The sequence below is a fragment of the Antechinus flavipes genome, chromosome 2 (genome assembly GCF_016432865.1).
Source record: "Antechinus flavipes isolate AdamAnt ecotype Samford, QLD, Australia chromosome 2, AdamAnt_v2, whole genome shotgun sequence".
Taxonomy (NCBI): domain Eukaryota; kingdom Metazoa; phylum Chordata; class Mammalia; order Dasyuromorphia; family Dasyuridae; genus Antechinus; species Antechinus flavipes.
Genome location: NC_067399.1, coordinates 371,184,108 through 371,206,178, shown reverse-complemented (window position 1 = coordinate 371,206,178; position 22,071 = coordinate 371,184,108). Strand labels below are relative to the sequence as shown.

The 22,071-nt window shown below is 41.4% G+C and overlaps 1 protein-coding gene across 2 annotated transcripts; it reads right to left on the bottom strand.

The window, feature by feature from the left end:
- Nucleotides 1–13,030: 13,030 nt before the first annotated feature.
- CKB (creatine kinase B) lies at nucleotides 13,031–19,979 on the bottom strand. Of its 2 annotated transcripts, none has more exons than XM_051978307.1 (8): nucleotides 19,848–19,979; nucleotides 18,600–18,804; nucleotides 17,946–18,100; nucleotides 17,549–17,681; nucleotides 16,287–16,458; nucleotides 14,607–14,730; nucleotides 13,791–13,980; nucleotides 13,031–13,427 (listed from the first exon to the last, which is right to left on the bottom strand). In XM_051978307.1, the coding sequence occupies exons 2-8, from the start codon at nucleotides 18,790–18,792 to the stop codon at nucleotides 13,249–13,251; spliced, it is 1,146 nt and encodes a 381-aa protein (XP_051834267.1). In that variant the 5' UTR covers nucleotides 18,793–18,804; nucleotides 19,848–19,979; the 3' UTR covers nucleotides 13,031–13,248. The 2 variants fall into 2 exon arrangements, with proteins under 2 accessions (XP_051834267.1, XP_051834268.1); XM_051978308.1 differs by having other exon boundaries at nucleotides 18,600–18,775.
- Nucleotides 19,980–22,071: the final 2,092 nt, after the last annotated feature.

Here is a 22,071-nt window from a genome sequence, read left to right as displayed (position 1 = left end):
GTCTTTGCTATTGTTTGGATAAAGGCAAACTGGCTTGCTCATCAGATTTAGAGATCACTCCATATTCATCATAGGGAACTGGAATGCTAAAGTAGGCAATTAAAAGGTAATTGGAATAACAGGCAAGTTTGGTTTTGGAATACAAAGTGAAGTAGGGTAGAGACTACTAGAGTTTTGTCAAGAAAACTTGCTACATATAGCAAACAATCTTTTTCAACAAACCAAAAAGTGACTCTACACATGTGATGAGGTTTAAGAAATCTAGAATGCACAGAATCATCTGTAAAGAATTCAAGAACTCAAACCCATCTTCCATTCAAGTGGCAAAAAGTTTTATTATGATGCTTAGTAAGCAGGAAAGTGCCTAAAGAATTCACCATTTACAAGGTGAAAGATACCATAACAAGAGGGAAGAGGTGGTAAGATGGGCTAAGTTCCTAACAAACCCATAATTTACAAGAGGAAAGATGCAAAACTAGCAAAACTTGCAATTAACAAGGGGTAGAGGAGGACTTTGTATAATAAAGAAAGAACCTCAAGGATTGTAATCTATAGCTTGGCCTCCTGATTATATACAGTAAATTTTAAAAAGGGCCACTTCAACAAAGGCCAATTTAGGGGCAAAATAATCCTATCAATGCTCCTCCCTCTGACCCATTTAGACACTGGGTTGCAGCAGTTTTTGCTGAGGTATGGATATCACCAAAGAATCAGTATTGATTTCAAATTGATTGTGTACTTTGCAGCCAAAGGTGTCGAAACAGTTAGTTAAAACAAGACTTACTCTACTTATCAAAAGGGACTGCCTTTGATTGTGTCATTGTTATCAAAGGCGATTGCTCCCTTTAATTTTTCTCAATGCCTATTTTGTCATCCATTTTTCCATTTTTTTCTTTCAAATTGTCTCCCCTCATAAGTTCCAAGAAACATTGGATAAAGTATTTGTCTTTGGTCTAAAAGAGATGGCTAAATGATAATTCATTTTAATAACCTCTTGACCTTGATGATAAAATGAATAAATTGCCAAAAAAAAAAAAAAAAAAAAAAAGACCTGGGGCTGGCTGTGGCTCACAACATGAACTTTTTATTGCAAAATTCAGACTTAAACTGAAGTAGGAAAGACCATCAGACCATCTAAATAGTATCCCTTATGATTGTGAAGTAGAAGTGACAATACATTTAAAGGATTCGATCTTGAATTTAGAGTAATGGAAGAAACCATGGACCAAAGGCTCATGATATTATACAGGAGAAAGCCAAAAAAAAAAAAAAAAATTAAAGAAAAAGAAGAGCAAGAAAGCAAAATATTGTCCAATGAGGCTTTGCAAATAGCTTCAGAAAGAAGGAAAGACAAAAATATACCCAACTGAATGCAACATTCCAGAGAACAGCAAGGAGAGATAAAATTTTCTTAAGTGAGCAATGCAAAGAAAACAATGGAATGAAAAATACAGGAAATCTCTTCTAGAATAGTAAAGCTATCAGAGGAATGTCTCATGCAATGATATGGCCACAAGATCAATTCTGATGGACATGGTTCTTTTCAGCAGAGAGAAGATTCAGGCCAGTTCCAATTATCTTGTGATGGAGAGAACCATTTACACCCAGAGAGAGAACTGTAAGAACTCAGTGTGGATCACAACATAGCATTCTCACTCTTTTTGTTGTTGTTTGCTTGCATTTTGTTTTTTTCTCATTTTTTTTTCCATTTTGATCTGATTTTTCTTGTACAGCAAGATTATTGTATAAATATGTATACATATATTGGATTTAACATATATATTTTACCATGTTAAACATATATTGGATTACTTCCTTTTAGGGGAGGAAGTGGGGGAAAGGAGGAAGAAATTTAGAACGCAAGGTTTTGCAAGGGTCAATGTTGAAAAATTATCCATGCATATGTTTTTAAAATAAAAGGTGTTAACAAGTTTTTTTTTTATTCTTTTTCTACTTTTATTTGATTATTTTTATATATATTATAGCTTTTTATTTACAAGATATATGCATGGGTAATTTTTCAGCATTGACAATTGTAAAACCTTTTGTTCCAATTTTTCCCCTCCTTCCCTCCACCCCCTTCCCCAGATGGCAAGTAGACCAATACATGTTAAATAAGTTAAAATATATGTTAAATACAATATATGTATACATATCCATACAGTTATTTTGCTGCACAAGAAGAATTGGACTTTGAGATAATGTACAATTAGCCTGTGAAGGAAATCAAAAATGCAGGCGGACAAAAATAGAGAGATTGGGAATTCTATGTAGTGGTTCACGCTCATTTCCCTGAATTCTTTCACTGGGTTTAGCTGGTTCAATTCATCACTGTTCTATTAGAACTTATGTGATTCATCTCATTGCTGAAGATGGCCATATCCATCAGAACTGATCATCATATAGTATTGTTGTTGAAGTATATAATGATCTCCTGGTTTTGCTCATTTCACTCAGCATCAGTTCATGTAAATCTCTCCAGGCCTTTCTGAAATCATCCTGCTGGTCATTTCTTTTTTTTTTTTTTAAATAACTTTTTATTGATAGAACGCATGCCAGGGTAATTTTTTACAGCATTATCCCTTGCATTCACTTCTGTTCTGATTTTCCTCCTCCCTCCCTCCACCCCCTCCCCTAGATGGCAAGCAGTCCTATACATGTTGAATAGGTTACAGTATATCCTAGATACAATATATGTGTGCAGAACTGAACAGTTTTCTTGTTGCACAGGGAGAATTGAATTCAGAAGCTATAAATAACCTGGGAAGAAAAACAAAAATGCAAGCAGTTTATACTCATTTCCCAGTGTTCTTTCTTTGGGTTTAGCTGCTTCTGTCCATCTTTGATCAATTAAGGCCCTCTTTATCGAAGAGATCCACTTCCATCAGAATACATCCTCAATAAATATTGAGGTATTGTTGTTGAGGTATATAATGATCTCCTGGTTCTGCTCGTTTCACTTAACATCAGTTCATGTAAGTCTCGCCAGTCCTCTCTGTATTCATCCTGCTGGTCATTCCTTACAGAACAATAATATTCCATAACATTCATATACCACAATTTACTCAACCATTCTCCAATTGATGAGCATCCTTTCATTTTCCAGCTTCTAGTCACTACAAACAGGGCTGCCACAAACATTTTGGCACATACAGGTCCCTTTCCTTTCTTTAGTATCTCTTTGGGGTATAAGCATGCTGGTCATTTCTTACAGAGCAATAATATTCTATAACATTCATATACCATAACTTATTCAGCCATTCTCCAATTGATGGGCATCCATTCAGTTTCCAGTTTCTGGCCACTACAAAGAGACCTGCCACAAACATTCTTGCACATACAGGTCCCTTTCCCTTCTTTAAGATCTCTTTGGGATATAAGCCCAGTAGTAAGTGTTAATAAATTTTAAAAAAAGAAAAGAAAAAAAATGGGCATCATAAAAGACAAAAAAGGTAGAAGTAGAAGAGATTAAGAGGTGCAAAGAATACACCAAAAAAGTATACAAGAAAGATCCTAACATACCTGATAACTGAATTGCTTATTTAGAGCCAGATATCCTTGACCATAAAGTCAAGTGAACATTAGGATGCACACTAATAATAAAGCTAGTATTATTTAAAATCCTAAAAGATGATGCTGTTCAAGTACTACACTCAAAATGCTAGCAAATTTGGAAAATTCAGCAGTGGTCACTGGATTAGAAATGATCAGTTTATGTCTCAGTCCTAAAGAAGGGAAATGGTAGTAAATTGAGTCAGTCCATTACCTTATTACTTAAAGTGAATAACTAAACACCAACAGCTGATATCTGTCAAGTAAGACCAACTGGTCATTCAATCAGATGTAGGAACTAAAGTTGGACAAAACCCAAACAGCCTTCTCTGAATGAATTAATCTGGGCTTCAGGCTAAATCCCAAAAGCCTTAATCAGTTTAAAACTTCTTGAAGGCCATTGAAGGAAATGAAATGAAACCACATAGGAAGCATGTTCGGATTGGTGGAGGTATTTGCTTAAACCCTTTGCAGCTCATATCAAACTGGAGCACTGGTTTGCAACTGACAGATTCAAGTCTGGTGCTTTAGATGGTGGAAGGATTCCAGGCAAGCTTCTGTGAAGGATTTAATCTGACTGTAGGAAAAGGTCTCTGCTTTGATCTTGGTCTCCTTCACTCTACCACAAACACTCCATATTATAGAGTAGTGTGTGTGTATGTGTGTGTGTATATATATGTATATACTATAGATTTATATAGTATATACTTATATAGATTTATAGGATTGGGAGATTAGACCCCATCCAATGTTCAGTTCTAGGCACCAGAAATTGAAAAGAACATTGATAAATTGGAGCATATACCATGATACACCATAAGTGTGACAAAAGTCTTTATTTTGCTTTGAATCTTTTGGAAGCAAATGGAGTTAAGTGGCTTGCTCAGGGTCACACACCTAATAAGTATCTGAGACCAGATTGGAGCTCATTTTCCTGACTTCAGAGCCAGTGTTCTATCTATTAAACTACCTGGCTGCCCCAGCAAAGGATTTTAAATGTCATATTACCACCAGATAAAATAATGTCATATTTACCTTGAAAGAAAGATTGATGGATGGGGAAACATGATGATTATCCTCAAGAATTTGAAACTGTCCCATATATAGAAAAGATGGGACTTTTTCTATTTGGCCCCATGGAACAGAACCATTACTAGTATACTTAATTTCAGAAGAAAAAATATTCTAGCAATTAGAAGTGACCCAAAATAGAATGGGATACTTCAAGAAGTGGTGGGAAGACATCCACAGACAAAATTGATTGTGTCTGAATAGAGAGAGAAGCATATTCTCTCTCTCTCTCTCTTTTTTTTTTAACTTTATTTTTCTTCAGGAATTTTTTTTTGGGGGGGAGGGAGATTTGTGTTTTCTTTCACAACATGACTTTTATGGAAATGTTTTGCATAGCTTCACATGAGCTTTCTTAATGGGGGCTGGGAATGGGGATAAAGGAAAGAATCTACAATTCAAAATTTTAAAAACAAATGTAAAAAGTTGTTTTAAATGTAATGGGAAAAATAATTTTTTAAAAATTAAAGAAAAAAAGGAAGTGGAGGGAAGCATAAAGTTCTTCCTTCTTGACGGTCTCTAAGCAGTAGTTGGACAACAATTTGTCAGGTATGTGATGGTTTGGCCCAGGTTAAAAGTTTAAATGAAGCAGTAAACATCCTCAAGCCAGAAAATTAGGTCAAATGGGGACTCAGGAGACCCAGATTTTAGTCCTAATTTTCACTAAATTATTTTAATCTTATTTAAAACCTTCCCTTTCTTATTTTGTTTTCCTCCATCTAGAAAGTGAAGAAGTTGGAATAAATCTCTGTTTCTTGATGTTAGTTCCCTGTGGATCTATGATACTGACTGAAGGAGAAAAGTGAAGGTTTATGGAAAAAGATAGAGATAAAAGAACTAGATGTTTTTTTAATAGTACTTTATTTTTCTAAATACATGCAAAGATAGTTTTCACCATTCACTTTTGGAAAACCTTATGTAAGGATTAGATTTTTGAAGGGCCCCAAATACCATGGGGGTAATCTGGGAAGAGTGGATTTAGGGCAAAAGACAATAAACCTGGCTATGTCTGATCCCCAGAATATGCTGCCTTGAGCATTTAGCACAGTGCCTGGGAATGTAGTAGGTGCTTAATAAATACTTATTGACTTGAGAAAAAAAAAAAACCTGAATATGCTGCTTTCTCCAGAAAGCTTTGCAAGAAGAAAGAAGGGCACTGGAAACAGTTCTAGATCTTTACAAAGACCCATTCTTGTAATGGACTGGTGAACAATTAGGAAGTAGAACAGGCTATCTCTGATTTCAGGAACCCATTTCCCTGGATTAGTAGAAGTGGGATAAAGACATAACATGAATCTGACAGTTTAGGGACAGAAAAACTGGTATTCTAGGCTGGACTTAAATCAGACCAGCCCCCTGGTAGTTTGAATTCAATATGGAATCTAAATAAGACACAGATCATTCAATAGTTAATAAAAAAAGATTTCCTTAACCATAATAAGGAAAATATTCAACAAAGATATGCATAGAGGTCACCAAGTTGATTCAGACAAGTGAAGACAAGTGTTCATCTTCTTTTCTTTTATATATATATGTTTTGTTTTTTTTTTTTTTTTTTTTTTTTTTTAACCAGCCAAGCATCAAAGAGTTCTTGGAGTTCTTTATGGAGACTTTGTACACAAGTGATCAGTAACTGGGAAGTGATATCAACAACCTGAGTCTTCAGTTCCCTAAGCAATCGAATTTTTTTAAGACTATCAAGATTAAATAAATTGTCCAGAGTCACATAGCTAGTAAGTATCTGAGGCTGAATTTGAAATCTTGTCCTCTTACTATGCTCAATAAGTTATCAAACTGTGCATACCCTTTGATCCAGCAGTGTTTCTACTGGGCTTATACCCCAAAGAGATACTAAAGAAGGGAAAGGGACCTGTAAGTGCCAAAATGTTTGTGGCAGCCCTGTTTGTAGTGGCTAGAAGCTGGAAAAGGAATGGATGCCCATCAGTTGGAGAATGGTTAGGTAAATTGTGGTATATGAACGTTATGGAATATTGTTGTTCTGTAAGGAATGACCAGCAGGATGAATACAGAGAGGCTTGGAGAGACTTACATGAACTGATGCTAAGTGAAATGAGCAGAACCAGGAGATCATTATACACTTCGACAACGATATTGTATGAGGATGTATTCTGATGGAAGTGGATCTCTTCGATAAAGAGAACTAATTCAGTTTCAATTGATCAAGGATGGACAGAAGCAGCTATACCCAAAGAAAGAACACTGGGAAATGAATATAAACTGCTTGCATTTTTGTTTTTCTGCCCTGGTTATTTATGCCTTCTGAAGCCAATTCTCCCTGTGCAACAAGAAAACTGTTTGGTTCTGCACACATATATTGTATCTAGGATATACTGCAACCTATTCAACATGTAAAGGACTGTTTGCCATCTGGGGGAGAGGGTGGAGGGAGGGAGGGGCAAAATCGGACAGAAGTGAGTGCAGGGAATAATGCTGTAAAAAAATTACTCTGGTATGGGTTCTATCAATAAAGTTATTTAAAAAAAAAAAAAAGAAAGAAAGAAATCTTGTCCTCTTGATTCCAAGGTCTATACTCTATTCACTGTACTCAACTGCCTCTCAATATCTTTTAAGGAAAAATTAATCTAACTTGTGTGGGAACAGGGATAACAAAAAATTATCAAAGTATGAATTTTATTCAATAGTATTACTACTGGGCTTGTATTATATAAAGAAACCTTAAAGGAGAGAAAGGGACCCACATATGCAAAAATGTTTGTGGCAGCCCTCTTTGTAGTGGCCAGAAACTGGAAACTGAATGGATTCCCATCAATTGGAGAATGGTTGGGTAAATTGTGTATATGAATGTTATGGAATATTATTTTTCCAGCAGGATGAATACAGAGAGGCTTGGAGAGACTTACATGAACTGCTGATGAGTGAAATGAGCAGAACCAGGAGATCATTATATACTTCAACAATACTACATAATGATCAATTCTGATGGACGTGTCTCTTTTCAATATTGAGATGATTCAACCAGTTCCACTTGTTCAGTGATGAAGAGAGCCATCTACACCCAGAGAAAGGACTGTGGGAACTGAGCGTGGAACACAACATAGCATTCTCACACTTTCTGTTGTTATTTGCTTGCATTTTGTTTTGTTTTTCTTTCTCTTCCTTCTAGACCCAAATTTTCTTGTGCAGAAAGATAACTATAAATGTATATGCATATTGGATTTAACATATATATATATATTGGAAAACAACTCTTGGTCTTGTATATTTATCTCAGTTTTTGAAATGTCATGAATATCAGATTTTTATCAGCAGTATTTGGGGAAAATCCCTTTCCCATTTGATGGTTTATCTATTTTTGTCTGAATTACTTTTATTCTTGCAAAAATATTTTAAATGCTACATAATTTAAATGTCTTAGTTTGTCTTTTATGATCATATCTATTCTTTGGTTAAGAATTCTGCCCTAATATGGAAAATACCATCCACATCTAGAGAGAATTATGTTGTTTGTTTGCTTGGTTTTTCTTCTTTTCTCATGATTTTTTTTCCCCTTTTGATCTGATTTTTCTTGCACAACATGACAAATATGGAAATGTTTAAAAGAATTGCACATGCAACAGGAGAACTGTTCGGTTCTGCAAATATGTATTATATCTAGGATTTACTGCAACATACTTAACATATATAGGACTGCTTGCCATCTTGGGGGGAGGTGGAGGGAGGGAGGGGAAAAAACGAAACATAAGCGAGTGCAAGGGGTAATGTTGTAAAAAATTACCCTGGCATGGATTCTGTCAATACAAAGTTATTATTAAATAAAATAAAATTTAAATTAAAAAAAAAAAAGAATTGCACATGTTTAACATATATCAGATTGCTTGCTGTCTTGGGAAGGAAAGAGGTAAGGGAGAGAGGGAGAAAATTTTGGAACCCAAAAGTTTTACCAAAATGAACAATGAAAAGTATTTTTACATATATTTGGAAAAATAATATTGAAAAAAAAAGAATTTTCTCCCAAGTTACAGCAGTAACAATGGTCCACCATTCTTAAAGAACCCCTCACCCCCACCCCCATCCCCAAGGCAGTTCAACCTCACTGCCTTGTTTAAGCCCTTTTTCTTGTGACGGATGTCAAATTCAGAGAGAGGTCATAGTGGGCAATTCCAGAATGTTCCCAGCCACCCTCCTCCTCTGGCAGTATCCCAGCCATCCCTGACCCATCTCTAAGGTTAGCCATCCCTTTAGGGAAGAAGCAAGGGCCAGGCAGATCTGGGCTGGGCACCAGTCTATACAACATGCCCATAAACTATAGTCAAGACAGTCAGGAGAAAACACACACACACACACACACACACACACACACAGTCTTGACACAAGTCAGGGTAGGTCAAAAGAAAATCTAGCCAAATGAGAAAGGAATCATGCTCAATCTAATAGGTGCCCTTTTTCCAGCTCTCAGACATGCACCCAGCTCAATTCTTTCCCTTTCTAGATTTACTTCCTTAGAATTCCCAGTTCTTCTCTCTGAAACTCTGAATCTTACAGATGATGAAAAATTAAGGCCTAAAGAAGGAAACGAGTTGCTCAAGATCAGTATTTGACATGAGATTCAACACGTCTTCTGGTTTTCTGATTCCTTGAACAGTGTTCATTCAATTATTTTATATGCTGTTCTTTTCTTTTTGATATTCATGACTTATTTTTAAAATAATAGCTTTTTATTTTCAAAATACATGCAAAGATAATTTGCAACAGTCGCTCTTGCAAAATCTTGTCTTCCAAGTTTTCTTCCTCCTTCACTCCCTCTCCCCCTCCCCATATAACTCGTAATCCAATATAGGTTAAACATGTACAATTCTTTAAAATATATATATATATATATTTCTTATACCTCCTCCCAGGATTCCCTGGTCCTTCTAACCAACCCTTTCCCCACCAAAAAAAATCTATCACTTTCTCTTCTTTGAACCTGCACACTTTGCTAACCCAGATTCCATTTTATGTTGTGTTACCTGTGCACTGGTAGAATATTATCCAGTCAGGGTCTGATTCCATACTTCAAGAAGCTTTGTCATTAGACTGTTTCTCAAGAATATTGCCGTTACTTGTGATGGAGAAAGCCATCTGGGATCAGAGGGAGGACTGGGGATTTAGGGTGGATATAGGGTATAGTGTTTTCACCTTTGTTTTCTGTTTTTTTTCTTTTTAGTCTGATTTTTCTTGTGTAGTGTTATGGATGTGGATATGTGTGGAAGACTTGCACATGTTTGATACATATTGGATTGCTTGCCGTCTAGAGATGAAAGGGGAAGGGAGAAGGGTTTTGCAGGGGTTAATGTTCTAAGCTATCTGCATATATCTTGAAATGGGAAACTGTAGTTTAAAAAAATACAAAGAATATTGCCATCAAGGAACTGGAAATTGATACTTAGGGGAATGGAAGGTAATATAAAAAATGATGAGTAGGCCGATTATAGAAAAGCCTGGAAAGACCTACATGAACTGATGTGGAATGAAGTGCTGATGAACTAAGTGCAGACCCAGGAGATCATTGTTCACAGTAACAAAGAAATTAATTATATGAGGATCAACTTGGCTCTTCTCAACAATACAGTCATTCTTGTGATACAAAATGCCATCACATCCGGAGGGAGAACTATGAACACCAATTGTGGATCAAACCATGATATTGTTACCAGTTTCCTTTTTTGTGATTTCTTTTTTCCTTTCTTTTTCATGCACAATATGACAAATATAGAAATGTGTTTAAAAGGATTGCACATATTTAACCTATATCAGATTGTTTCTGTCTTGGGGAAGGAGGAGGTAAGGGAAGGAAGTAGCAAAATTTAGAACACAAAGTTTTGCAAAAATGAATGTTGAAAACTATTTTTACATGTACTTGGAAAAGCAAAAAGTATTGGAAAAAATGCCATAAAGAAAATGCCAAAAAAAGAAATTAATCCTTAGCCAACTCTTTGTTAATAAGGCAATGATAGATGGATAATAATAGCAATCACAATATTGCTTTCTGCTTCCCTTGACCGACAATCCCTCTGTGCCCTAGTAGATAGTGAATAACTGTAGTTGAAAAATCTCTCCCCTAGTAGGCCACCCTGCCCTGGCTCTCTGCCTTTAGCTAAGCTGGTCCTTTGGCCCTAGTGCTGGCCCCAGGGGTCCCTCTCAGAGCCCTTCCAGGCTTGCAAGATGCTCCCAAGTTTCACTGACAGAGCTAGCAGGTACTCAAGGTACCAGAGGAAGACTATCAACACTGATAACTCCTTTACACTTACAAGCATTTATTAAGCTCTCGGTATTTGCCAGGCCCAGTGCTAAGAGCTGTGATAAAAATGCAAGCCAAAAACCAGCCAGTATCTGAAGGGAAGGGGAACTCATTCAAAAATGGGAAGAGGTGGAGTACCAATGCTAGGATGGGTCAGAGTTCAGGGATATAGATACTTTGATCCTGTGCAGCCTCAATCTTTGTCCTCAGGTAACTGAGTGCTTAGCATCCATCAGCTCTTGTTCTTCCTACATGACCAACCCACCTCCTGTTTTAGTCACACTGCTCTGATGCCATCCTTTCTTGGCATTTCTCTTGCAAAGTGCTTTGTTGCCAATATGTCACAACCCACTCACTCTTCCCAGGTGTCTCTGCTTTGCCATTTGGGTGAATTCCAACTTTGATTCTTGAGACTGTAATAGCCTCAGGAAAGCAGAAGAATTGTTATTAAAAACGATGGATCTTTGGTTCAAGGGAAATTTAAGAGTTGAATTTTACATGAATGAATTTTATGATTTATAAAAAGATTTTCCTTACAACTACCCTGGCAAGACGGGAAAGACTAGTTTTACAGAAAAAAGCAGGGCTGAGAAGTTGTCCATGCTCACACCTAGTAAGTGCTGGGAATGGGACAAGGATCCAGGTTGTCTAAATTCCAATTCAGTGGATCAACATTCACTACATTGGATTTGAGGAGACAGAAACCTTAGGGACCATATACACACCAACCTCCTTGTTTACCTCCTGGAGCAACTGAGACCAGAGAGAGGAGTCATTTGGCTTCTAGCAGCACCATCCCCCAGCTCTTTATTCTTCCCAAGCAATAGGTCTTGAGGGAGTAAGACTGAATAACGCAGACATATCTGAGCCAAAGGGAATAAGGATAAGAGAAGGGTGTGGAGAGAATGGCTGCTGTTTCTGGAACCTAAACTTGGTGAAAAGAATCCAGTAAGTGTAATTAGGAAGCAGGGTGTCTGGCATGTGAGGAAGCCTCAGCTAGAAGAAATAATAAAAAAAAAAAAATCAGGCTATTAGCTTACCTTCCCATTCTTTAAATCACATGGGCTGGTGCTTAAGGCATTGTTTTTATCCAATGAAAATGGGAAGGAGAAATGACTTTCAAAAATCTCTTCTAGCAGTTGATAATCATCTCCTTGTTGATACAACTCTTGAATGTCTTATTATGTCCAGATCTCTGAGCATCTCAAGACAACAAATCCAAAATAGAATGCAGAAGAGGGGCATTTTTCCTTTCAAAGACCTTTTCCCCAGCCAAGGCACCAGTATCCCTCTAGAAACAAGTCATCCTCAGGTTAATTCTTAAAAACAGTGATCTAATCTTGTTTTCAAGGCAAATTCTTTTGCCTTTTACCTGGCTTCAGCCAGTCTTTTCAGATTATACCCTTTCCTAATCCTCACCCTTTAAATTCCAGCTCTTTTAAGTTCTATTGCAAAACAGCTAATTTGCACCACAATGAGAGCATAACTTTAATTTCTAATATGCAACATTACCACTTCACAACTGGTAAGCTGCAACTCTTTCGGCAAGCTTCAGTTGCTTTTCCAAGGTCAATACATGTTTATGGTGTCTCTTTCCCAGATAAGGTAAATGATTGGTCTGAAAGCAATCCAATATTCCATTCCTACCATTCACCTATAACCCAGAATAGTTACCCTGCTACATCCCTATGGGCTTGGGTTAAGATTTTGCATAGGATTTTTAGCAACTCCTGTAAGCAGAATGACTACATAATGTTCCATCTCCCACATTTGTACTGTCCTATGTTCTTGGAATACAATCCACCTCTGCCTCTTGGAAGGCTTCAAAGCCCGTATGTCACTTCCTTTAACCAAATCCAATTAGTGCAAATTCCCACCTTGTGAACATTTAAGTAAGCCTGTATGAATTAAACTTTCCCTCACCCAGTACTGGGAAAAGGATAGATATGGGAAATGTGGCAATTCATTCAAGTCTGTCCATGGAGGCCATCATCTTTGTGTATGGAATAAATTAGAATGTAGAAAATTCAAATTTAAAGGATGCTAGGGTGGAAGCCCAGGTTAGAGTACCCCAAGCATGGGTGCAATATCGGCTTGGAAGACTGGATTCTGTGGGGGTCAGAAGAAAATTACATTATGATCCATATCCCGAGTCAGGCCAAAACAATAGTTTTATTTCAGCATTCAGCAATCTCAGCCATCAAAAAATAAAACTCTAACACCAAAGGATGGAAGGAAGACTTCTCTACAGCATGATTTAGGTGGGCTGCATCCGGAACCCCCCCGGGCGCCACAGGCAGGAAGGATGGTGGTTATTCATTCATCCAATAAATTAGGAAGCAGGAAGAATTCAGGGGGCCAACTCCTCATTTCTGGGCTGGCATAAGGTCATCGATGGACTGGCCCTGCTCCAAACGCTTCTCCATCTCAATGAGCAACTTCACGCCATCTACCACCATCTGCACCAGCTCTACCTCTGAGAAGCCCAGTCGGTCCGCATTGGAGATGTCAAAGACACCACCCACAGCTGCTGTGTCCACTCCACCTGTGTAAGGAGCATGGTATTATTAGAGGCAGTTCAATTCAAGGGATTAAATATTTGCAAGATTGAGGAGGTCAGACCCTCATTAGTGAAGAGCACTATATTTAGAATACAGTGCAAATACAAGCAAATATACCCCAAAAATATATAAAAACCACTGGATGGAGGCTTCTTTGATCCTAATGGAAGTTATGTCTCAGGTATTATACAGCTGAATTTTTATCACTTGTTCTCTGAAGGTGTCGGGGGCAAATCTAGTTACTTGTCAATCACTGGCCTTAGCCTGTCCATCTACTTCCCAATCCTAGCCTCAGACAGGAGGAACCTAGTCACCCCAACCCTCCTTTGGCCTCCCTTTGTACATACCTGTGCCCCTTTTCTGCAGCCTCAGCTTCTTCAGCACCTCGCCAAACTTCTCATATTTGCCCAGGTGGGGAAGTTTGATGTGGACACCGGCACGCAGGCCTGTGCCCAGGTTGGAGGGACAGGTCAAGATGTAGCCCAAGTGGGGGTTCCACATGAACTCGTAGTTCTTGGTCTTAAAAAGGGTTTCAATCTAAGAGGTAAAAGTATAACCAGTCAGTCCACATAATGGTGTTCTATCCCTAGGTTCCTAAAGTCCCGGAAGGCCCATTTTCCCAAATCCAATGCAAGTGATTAGAGCGAGAAGCCTCAGAGGCAGAAGGATCCCAAGGGATGCTGTTCATTCTTGTTGGCATGGTTCCCTATGAGGCAATTGGGGAATAGTACCAAACCCCTTAAGCAGAGAACACGATGATTCTCTTCCAGGGGGTAGAAACAGAGAAAGGAAGGAGCCTAGTGGCGTCAGAAGCAAGTCCCCATGGACCAGTGCCATGGTAACTGTAAGCAGATGCCAACCCGCCAAGTCATTCCCCAGAGGCAGTGAAAGCCTAACTTTACTTCTAAAAGGGACAGAACATTCTTGGGCCATCAGGTGAGCAAACGTCAGAAGCAGGTGCTATGGCTACCTGAGTCTATGCAAAGTGATACCTTCCATATGGTGAACATAACCGCTCCAATTACAAAAGTTGTTTTCTAATTGGGGGTTAGTATATGGACCCAAGGGATCACCCTTTTAACCTGAAGCCATGAGATCCCTTTCTGAAAAACAGTGAACCACACTATGGGACAGCCTCAAACTGGCTTCTAAATTGTCCTTACCTGGGTGAGCCCTGTGCAGAACCGTGTGAACACCTCCTTCATGTTACCTCCCTTCTGCATGGAGATAACCCTCAGGTGATCTTCCTCATTGATCCACACCAGAAAGGTCTTGTTGTCATTGTGCCTAAAGGCAGAAACCAGTTAGTTCTAGAGGTCTAGATTGCTCTCCCCCAGCAACAAGGATGCAAGGGCCCAGCAGGCAAACAAGGACCAAGTTTTAACAACCTATGCTCTACAGAATACAAAATCACAAAATCTTGTGTTGCAGTTCAAGTCTTTTCTACCCTAGTTTAGGGAAGGCAGTAGGGAGGGAATAGGAAATGAGCTGGACAAGATCACATTATCAGGGATAGCACAAAGAATTCCCAGATCTCAGGAAAGAAAGACAATGGCCATGACCTTGGCTCCCTAGTGTAGCAAGCTAGATGAGACAAAAATCTTATGTTCCAGCCTTCTCCCTGAAGGTCAGTGGAAGCTGCAGCTCCTCCCCTCCCACCTGCCTTGGCAAGGAAGAAAACTCAAACCAGTCCTGGCCTTCCCCTCCTCCTCAGTGCTACCTGACAGCTGGGACGCAGCCAACCCCGAGTCACAGGGGACCTGGAGAACACCTCCCGACAGGAGATGGGAGTGGGGGACAGAGGAGGAAAGGCTCACAAGGTGCAGAGCACAAGATAGCAAAACTGCCATTCCTAAAAGGGCAGGTGGGGGGTGGGGGGAGAATTTTGAAAAGTATTTTAAATTAATGCTAAACAGAACACTTAGGCAGATGGACAATAGTTTTTCCCTTTCTGTATTTTTTGGTAGTCAAGTCAGTATTGAGCCTGCAGGGCAGGATCCCCACTAGGTGTCATCTCGGCACTCTTGGCAGTAAGGCATTTATGTATAAAGGAGGCCTGGGGTGGGAGTAGAAAGCTAGTCCTAGACTGAGCCAGGAGACCTCGTGCTTGAAGTTAGGCCATCTGCCTAGCTGAGGGGGCAGGAGGAGGGTTTGAATCTAGGTATTATGCTGAGGGACTGTGGTCACTGGTGAGAAGGGAAGGAGCTCCATCTCTGGCCCTCAGTTAACTACTTAAAAACAATCCATTTGAAATGATAAAGCTAGCAAGTGGAGGTCACAACTCCAAGCCCCACAGAACCCTCATCCAGACCTACAAGGTCACATGCCTGCAATAGGCAGCTGGGGTACCATATTGGCAGCAGCTGGCTGTGCTAGTCAGGCAGGCAGCACAAGTTTGGGTGTGGCTAAACACCTTGACCTCCCTTCCAGTCAAATCCAATTTTTGAGCAGGTGAAGACTGAAGCACTTTAAATGAGATCAGATCCTTCATTGGACCTCAGCTTCCCAATTTGTTTAACAGGGAGGTGAGCTCAAGTCCCTCCCTATCTCTTGACTGCAAATTCTATACAAGCATCTTATGCAACATGTCAAGGGTTCCTTTGAGGTTAGTATCTATTCCCTTTTTACAGGAGTAAACAAGAGGCAGACAGAATTTTAAGTGACCAAGACAAACATGACTAAGCAGTCAGGACAGACTCCAACCCCAACTGCCCAACTAAACACTTGAAAACCAATTTTTGGCAGTGTTGAGGGTTAAGACCTGAGGGCTTTTTCCTCTGGATCATAAAAGGGGACAACCTCATTAGATTACTGTCCCTACCAAGTTCTAGGCCTGCACTCACCAAATGCCCCTGCCATCAGGCCAGTCTCGGGCCATGCCAGAAGCCAAGAGGAGAGGGGAGACAGGCTTGTCGAAGAGGAAGTGGTCATCAATCAGCTGCTGCTGTTCCTGCTCAGTCATGTTCTTCAAAGCATAGTACTTCCCATTCAGGTCACCTTCCAAGCTGGCCAGAGCTGTGGGGAACCAGAAAGTAAGTGTGACAACAGATCAAAAGACCTATGATGGAAACCCAGATATCCCTACACTCCTGCCCCCTAAGCTTTGAGACTAAGACCTCCACCACCCCCATCCCAGCTTCACTTTTCTATAATTCAGAACTGTACTTGGTCCCATGCTCTTGTCATTTTTTTGATCACAACCAGAAATGCCATGAACTAGGGAATTGGGACAAGTCATTAGAAAATGAGCCTGTTAATTTTTATCTCATTGGCTTTATTTTGGGGAGGGGGAGGGAGAAAGGTAAAGGAAGATTTATGCCTAGAAAGTGAGAATCCCAGACACCTGCCATGAGCCAGCGAATTATCAACCTAGACTCTCAAGCCCAGATGCTTTTTATCTTCAATCCCTAAGGGAAATTTAAGGCAACTCAGCTGACCCAGTTTTCATTGGGATGTATCAGGATTATCCCCTTCCCTTTTTCACTCCAAAAATTCTAGTCTAGCTGGGTAGTGGGTGGCCAGTTAATTGCCTCTAGACATCACACTTGCTCATGTTCACATAATTATGTAGACTTTATAGTGGGTAGCATTAATGTTAAAATGACTACATCCTGAGGGCCCTGCTGAATAAAACTGCACAATTCTAGTTGAAGTTGGAAAATGCTAGAGCTAGTGAAGGAACCTCTGAATCCAAGGTCCAAGAACAGCAGGCCCCTTGGCAATGACAGGCTGAGCCAACATGCCTTATATATCTACAGCAATCAGTTTTTCAGGACCTCTGGGGAGGAGGGGGGAGTCTTCCTGCCTGAGGCAACACTATGGCATCTGGCAGTACAGGCTCACCACCTTTTGGACAGCAGAACCTCTAGCTTCCAATTAAGGCTTCTAAAGCATATTCCAATTATTCTAGCTTAGATTTAACATGTACCAAGTCCCTATTCAATGGAGCAGATGACAAGACCATCACTTTTATCAGTATGAATTTAGTTTTTTAGTATTAAAAGTGCTCAAGGTCAGGTGAGAATATAGGTCCCAATTGGGAGTGCTTCCTACTGCAGCCTATTAGGAAAGCTTGAGGTTCACCCCCTCCCCTCCTATGAAATACCTTCCACAGAGAGTTTTTCTATGGCACGGCGCTCGCCCCGGCTACAGTGTGGAGGCAGGCAGAACCCCCGGATGCTACGACCAGTTCGAACACGAGAACTCAGCACATAGTTAGGATCCAGGTCATCACCACCCTGGGGGTAAAGAAATGAAGATTTGGGTACACCTCCCAATGCAACCCCCTTGCCTCAAAGCTATCTCATGACACTTCCTCTCGAACCCTGTCCTGAACACCCCGCATCTCCATATCCATCTTCTTCCGCCTCCCAAGCCCCAGTTATTTCTCCATCTGCATGGGGTTTGGGATAGGCTAATCCCTTTAGCACAGAGTTGAAGCTTAAGCACAGAGCCATATAAGGGCAAGCAGCCAGAGATTGGGGGAGGAGGAAGCAGCCTACCTGCAGATTTTCAGGGTTAAGATCAGTCTTATGCTCATCTGAAGGCTTATAGCCACCATGGCGGTCTTCAATGATGGGATCAAACAGTTCCTTGAACACATCATAGCTCTCTTCATCTCCAGCCACACAGCCCACAGTCATGATGAATGGGTGCCCTACATGGAGGGAAAGGTAGAGGCTGTAGAAAGGAGACTAGACAGGAATAAGGTCTATCCATATGGCCATGGTATTTGAACCCAGATCTTGCTGTAAAAATTTTTCCCTGTGGAATGAGTAAAGACCTCAATCTTCTCATACACTTTGGGAAAAATAGATACCTTCTACACTACTCCAAGATTTTGGGCAACTAGATTAAAGGCAAAAATTTTTTTTTCCCTTTAGCCTATAGCCCCTTTCTCAAAAATTTCTTCATCCTCAAAATGGGTAGTTGGAGCAAATACTTTTCTCCCCTCCAAAGAATCCATTTTAGAGACTGCTCCCAGTTGTTGAGGGCCGAGGAATATGGAGACAAAAATTAGGCACTCGGACCAGTAATGGAAGAACAGGCTTCAATGGAAGAACTTTACTCAACGTCCCTACACAAGTGTGCAAGGCAAAGAAAGCTAGGATGGGAGGACAGAAAACCTTGAGGCGTGGGGGGGAGGGAGGCAATACCTGGGTTGTCCACACCGGTCTGGATGACATCATCCAGGGTGAAGCCGCTGGATGTAGCCTTATCCCGGAGTTTTTCATAGAGCTCTGGTGTCAGCACCTTAGCCATGTGGTTGTTGTGGGAGGAGAGGTCGGGGTATTCCTCCTCGGCGGGGTAGCGGGACTTCAACATGTTGTGGCTATTGGAGAATGGCATGATGGCAGGAGGCTGGCAGGGTTACCAGGACAAGGAGATCACTTATTCAGCCCCCAGCTTCTCCTCCTGCACCCCTACTGGGAGCCCGAGTCACAGCCGCAGGGAGAGGGGGGAGGAAGAAGGGAGGGGAGGAGGCTGCGACAACGCCCCGTGCAATATGTACAAAGCTACACTGCTGACTGCCAGGCTGTCTCCTCCTCCCCTTCCTCCTCCTTCTCCCCCCCACCTCTTCCTCTCCTCCTCCCGGCAGCCCTCCCAAGGTCAAAGCCGCTGCAGCCCTGCAGCCCTCGCAGATGGGGTAATGGTTAGGGGACTCAACACCTGCTAGCCAGGACGGAGACGGGAAGAGGGTGCGCAGGAGACGTCCTAAGGAAAGGATCCCCACTCTCCCCATCTTTTCCTCCGCAGTGTCTGGAAGCCAGTACTGGAGTAGGAGGAGCTGGGGGAGCGGGTGTGCACAGGGAAGAGGATAAAAGACGATGGGGGAAGAGGAGCCTGGGCAGGGAGGGAATGCAGACCCGCCCCTGGAATCCCACAACACCCCCTCTTGCAGCAGCAACCATCTGATCCGTTCACCTCTCCCAGAGATCTGCCCATCCCAAGTCGTTCCCCCGACATCCCAGGAGAATCAGGAAGGCAGAGAAAATAAAATCCCTCTTCCTAAAACTCCATCCGTGTTAATCCGAAGTGTCGGGGGAGAGACAGGGAGGCAGCAGCTGTCCAACTCCTCCTCCCCCTCGCGGTCCCCGGGACTCGGGGAGGTTTGTCAGCAATCACCTCCGTCCTCCAAGACGGGTCCCCCTCCCCCCAATTCTGAAAGCTCTTCCCCCGGGTTCCAGAGCAGCCAGACAGGCGAGACAAAGGAGAATGGACCACCGCTGCTCCTTAAAACCCCGCGGAACAGACGGCAGCCCTGTCACACGTCCACACGGACACACACAAGCAGACACGCAATCACAATCACACACATCAGTCCAGAACCAGAAGCAGGTGCGTCGGGCTGAGCGTCGGGAGCTGCGCTGGATCCACCGGGGGGCGCCAGGCTGGGCACTCACCGAGGTTGTTCCGAAAGGTCGCAGAAGGAAGGAGGTTCGGAAGATGCTGCTGTTCTTGCGGCCGCTGCACTAAGATCTCAGGGTACCGTAGCCAGAGCTCAGTCACCGAGTCTCAGAAGCGATGCCCTCCTCCGTTTTTATAGAGGCCAGGATGGGCCCTCCCATTGGTCGGTATTTATATCCCATTCATTCTATTGGTCCCTGGCTGGAGGGAGTCTCCCTGCTGTCTTTGTCTATTAGCAGCTTGATGCCTTCCATTTTGTTTACCCTCCGGGATGTGCTGCCTTCCCCCTCCCATCTCCCGCAGGGAAGCCTATAGCCCCTTCCTCAAACAGGGGCCCGAGCCCCGCCTTCTCACTCCCTTCTCTGGGTGGAAGGAGGGGGGAGGGGAAGGCGGGGAAAGTCTGAGAACACGAGCATTGATGGGAGGACATCGCATAGGCTTTGGAAACTAGAAGAGGTTTTAGAGATCAGTCATATCACAGATAACCGGATAACATATGGGAAGCGCTTTGCGCACCTTAAAGCACTCCTGGTTGTTCAATGCTAATCCAACTTCTGATTTTAAAGGTGGAGAAACAGGCCCGTGGAGAAGAAATGGCAGATGAGAAAGCGGCAGTCAGGATTCAAATTCAGATCCAATGTCCTCTCTCTTTGCTACACTGCACCTTCTCACCGAATGCTTTGTCTCTATTCCCCAAGCGCAGAGCAGGGTGGATGCTTTCCAACCTTGGCAGCTGGGGGATGACGCAGGACTCTTGGTCCTCTGCAAACCCAAGGGTAGATGGATGTCACTGGGATCAGGTGACCCAAGCTCAAAGCCTGAATCTCTCTCCCCAACAACCTTATGGTAAAATCATAAGATGTCAGTGTCAGAAAGGGGGAAGGAAGAGCATGACTTAGAGATTCATTGAATCCAATTCCCTTATTTTACAAATGGGGAAATTGCACCTCAGAAAATTGAAGGAACTTTCCCAAGGTCATAAAGCAAGTCAAGTAGGAGGGCCAGAATTAGAATAATAGAATTTATAAGACTGAAAGAAATCTTAGAATCTATCAAGTCCAACCCTATCTGTGTATAAATGAACAAACAATAAATAAACGAAGAAGCCCAGACTGTCAAGAATCTGGAGATCTGGATTCGAATTCTAGTTCAAAGGAAAATGAACAATGGGGACCCACAAGGAAACTTCTTTCTGACCTTAGAATCTGTTTCTGCAAAAATGAATTGGTGGGACTGGATAATCTTAAAAGGCTCTTTTGTTTCTATTCTATGAAGGAAAAACTGATGTGATGCAAAGAGCAGAATTTGGAATCAGAGTTAGAATTCTGCTTCTGCCATAATTCTTTTTATGACCTTGGATAAGACATTCAGTCTTAGATTTCAAGCACCTCATCTGTGAAGTGGAAATTTGAACAAGGCCATCTCTAAGGTCTCTTTGTCTGGCTTGGTGTTCTTAATAATTAACCAGATAAAAGTCCCCCTTCTAGAAAGCCTTTCTCAATTCCCCTTAACTGCTTCCCTTTTATTGATTATCTCCAATTCATTCTATCTATAGTATGTTTGCATATAGTTGCTTGCTGTTAGGTCCTTAAGGGCAGTGACAGATTTTTGCCTTTTTTGTATGCCCATCACTTAACACAGGATATACATACATAGGCACTTAATAAATATTTACTAGTTAATAAGAGCTTCAGGTAATTATATTTTGAGTCTTAGTGGGCTAAAGAGAAAGTGGGTAGCTCTCCAAAAACTTGAGCATGTTGGGAGAAACTAAGAGCCGATTTTCTTAGGTATTAGCAAAAAGTCTACAGGGCAAAGTGACATGTTTACTGAGGAAAAGCACCAGACTGGAAGATTCACTAAGTGATCTTGCGCATGTAAGAGATTCAAGGAGTTTCAGTGATCAGCATGAGGAAGTGACCAGGAGCACTGACTAGGAGTCAGAACACCTAGTTTTTGCTCCCACTTCTGCATCTGCTATGTGAATCATTTCCCCTGAGGTTGAATTTCCCTCTCTGTAAAATGAGAGGACAGGGCTTGAGGTTCTCTTGGTTCCCTCCCAGACCCCAGCCATTTTTCTTCCATCCACCATGATATTAGACATCCTGCCCTAAAATATTAAAGCTTACAGCTCCTGGTACTACTCTCTAGCTCACCTCTTCAGTATCTAGATTGGGAAGGGGCCACTTTACACCCAATCTCTTGCCAATTGTTTACCTT

Coding starts and splice junctions, on each gene's coding strand:
- CKB (XM_051978307.1), bottom strand. CDS start 18,792: ATGCCATTCTCCAATAGCCACAACATGTTGAAGTCCCGCTACCCCGCC. Junction 17,682..17,945: donor TTAACCCTGAAAATCTGCAG/GTAGGCTGCTTC, acceptor CTTTACCCCCAG/GGTGGTGATGACCTGGATCC. Junction 13,981..14,606: donor TCTGCACAGGGCTCACCCAG/GTAAGGACAATT, acceptor TTTACCTCTTAG/ATTGAAACCCTTTTTAAGAC.